At 58.6% G+C, this 1431-nt stretch overlaps 1 protein-coding gene across 1 annotated transcript in view; it reads right to left on the bottom strand.

Annotated features, from left to right (window-relative positions):
- Positions 1–1431, bottom strand: part of ADAMTS14 (ADAM metallopeptidase with thrombospondin type 1 motif, 14) — a gene marked incomplete at its 3' end in the record, with an annotated part of 31758 nt that continues 30327 nt past the window's right edge. The window contains exons 22-24 of the mRNA XM_009890937.1: positions 1343–1426; positions 772–876; positions 1–83 (exon numbers count right to left, since the gene is read on the bottom strand). Coding sequence (XP_009889239.1) covers positions 1–83; positions 772–876; positions 1343–1426 — 272 coding nt within the window. The remainder of the gene's footprint in view (positions 84–771; positions 877–1342; positions 1427–1431) is intronic.

The following is a 1431-nucleotide window of genomic DNA, read 5'->3' as shown; positions in this document are numbered from 1 at the left end:
CTTGTTGTAGCCGGGGATGGAGCAGTAGCGGGCCAGGACCTCCATCTGGCAGAAGATAGACTTGTCCCCGAGGCACGGCTCCCCTGGAGAGGGACAGAGCAGCGTCAGACAGCACGAAGGACGAGGCCGGCGTTAGGATGCCACCCCTGCACCTTCCTGATGGTCCCAAGGGACATGGGGTGCCCCCGGCTATTGCTCTTTGCAATTTTGGCAATGCTTGTATGGGGAAGGGAGGGGGGGGGTGGTGCTGGAAAACGAAGCCAAAGCGCTCAAGGTTTCTCTGCACAGGAGAAAAAACAAGGGATGCTCCAAACCAGCATCTTTAACTCTGACCGCCCCAGGTACGAAGCGCCCCAAGCAACCCCCGTGGCTTGGAGCAAGGGGCAAAAGCCATCTGCCCCCTCAGCTAAACGCGGGAGGCTGGAAGAAAAAAAAAAAGAAAAAAAAAAAAAGTTCACCGTAAAAAGGAAACGGCATAAAATCCAGGAGGATGAAGGCAGCGCGAGGTGGTGCCCAGCCGAAGGCAGCGGGAACTGCAAGATCCCGGCCTCCACGAGATGGCAACCGAGCTGCAGGTTTGGCAAGCGGAGGCGGCGGGGATGCAGCATCAGAGGGTAAAGCTCCCCAAAACCAGAGTAAAACTCCCCCCCAAAACCGCTGCTGGATGCGCATCCATCCTCTGAACCGCCTGTGCTTCCCACTGGGAGCTGCAGGAGCCCTCGGGAGGGTTATCCCGGGAAGCGTCGCCCTTACCCGAGCGGGGACACTTACTGGAAGAGATCTTGCTAACGGGGTTTTTGGGTCCATCCTGGGGCACCCGCTGCCCTTTGGGTGTGCCGTGGTCACCGGTGTTGGCGGTGATGCCGGAGAGCTTCCCTGCGGAGAGAGCGCCAGGATGCCCAGCCGCCACGGGAGGTTGGGGGCACTCAAAATACTTCAGGAGGGGGTTTTGGTGGGGGATTTTTAATTTTTTTTTTATTTTTTTAAGAGATCTCCTTAAAAACGAGGTCCCATGGGGAGCACTCGGTTGGCCCAGCACTTAAGCCAACCAAAAAAACCCCCCGGGAGACGAACTCCAGGATGCCCATCTCCATCGTACCCTCAGCTCATTGCATCCCCAAACTCCCAGAAAACCCATCTACAGCAAATATCAGGGCCAAGACCCAAGAAGTGCGAGATTTTGGCTGGCGTTTAACCCTTTCTCTGCCAGCAGCATCAGGGATGCTCAACCAGGACGCTTTGCCAACATCCCCCCGCAGCCGAGATGGGCTGGAGGCATGAAAGAGGGTTGGTCCCCACCAGCGTGTCCCCCACCTCGAGTGCCACCACCTCCTCCTCTCACCCGGGCAGAGGGCCACGTGGCAGCCCTGGACGGCCTCCGGCTTGTCGCCCTCGCAGCGCCCGCCGCCCTCGCTGCCTTTGCAAACCACC

This window comes from Charadrius vociferus, unplaced genomic scaffold, assembly GCF_000708025.1.
Source record: "Charadrius vociferus isolate BGI_N301 unplaced genomic scaffold, ASM70802v2 scaffold1528, whole genome shotgun sequence".
Lineage (NCBI taxonomy): Eukaryota > Metazoa > Chordata > Aves > Charadriiformes > Charadriidae > Charadrius > Charadrius vociferus.
This window is presented reverse-complemented; position numbering and strand designations above follow the sequence as displayed.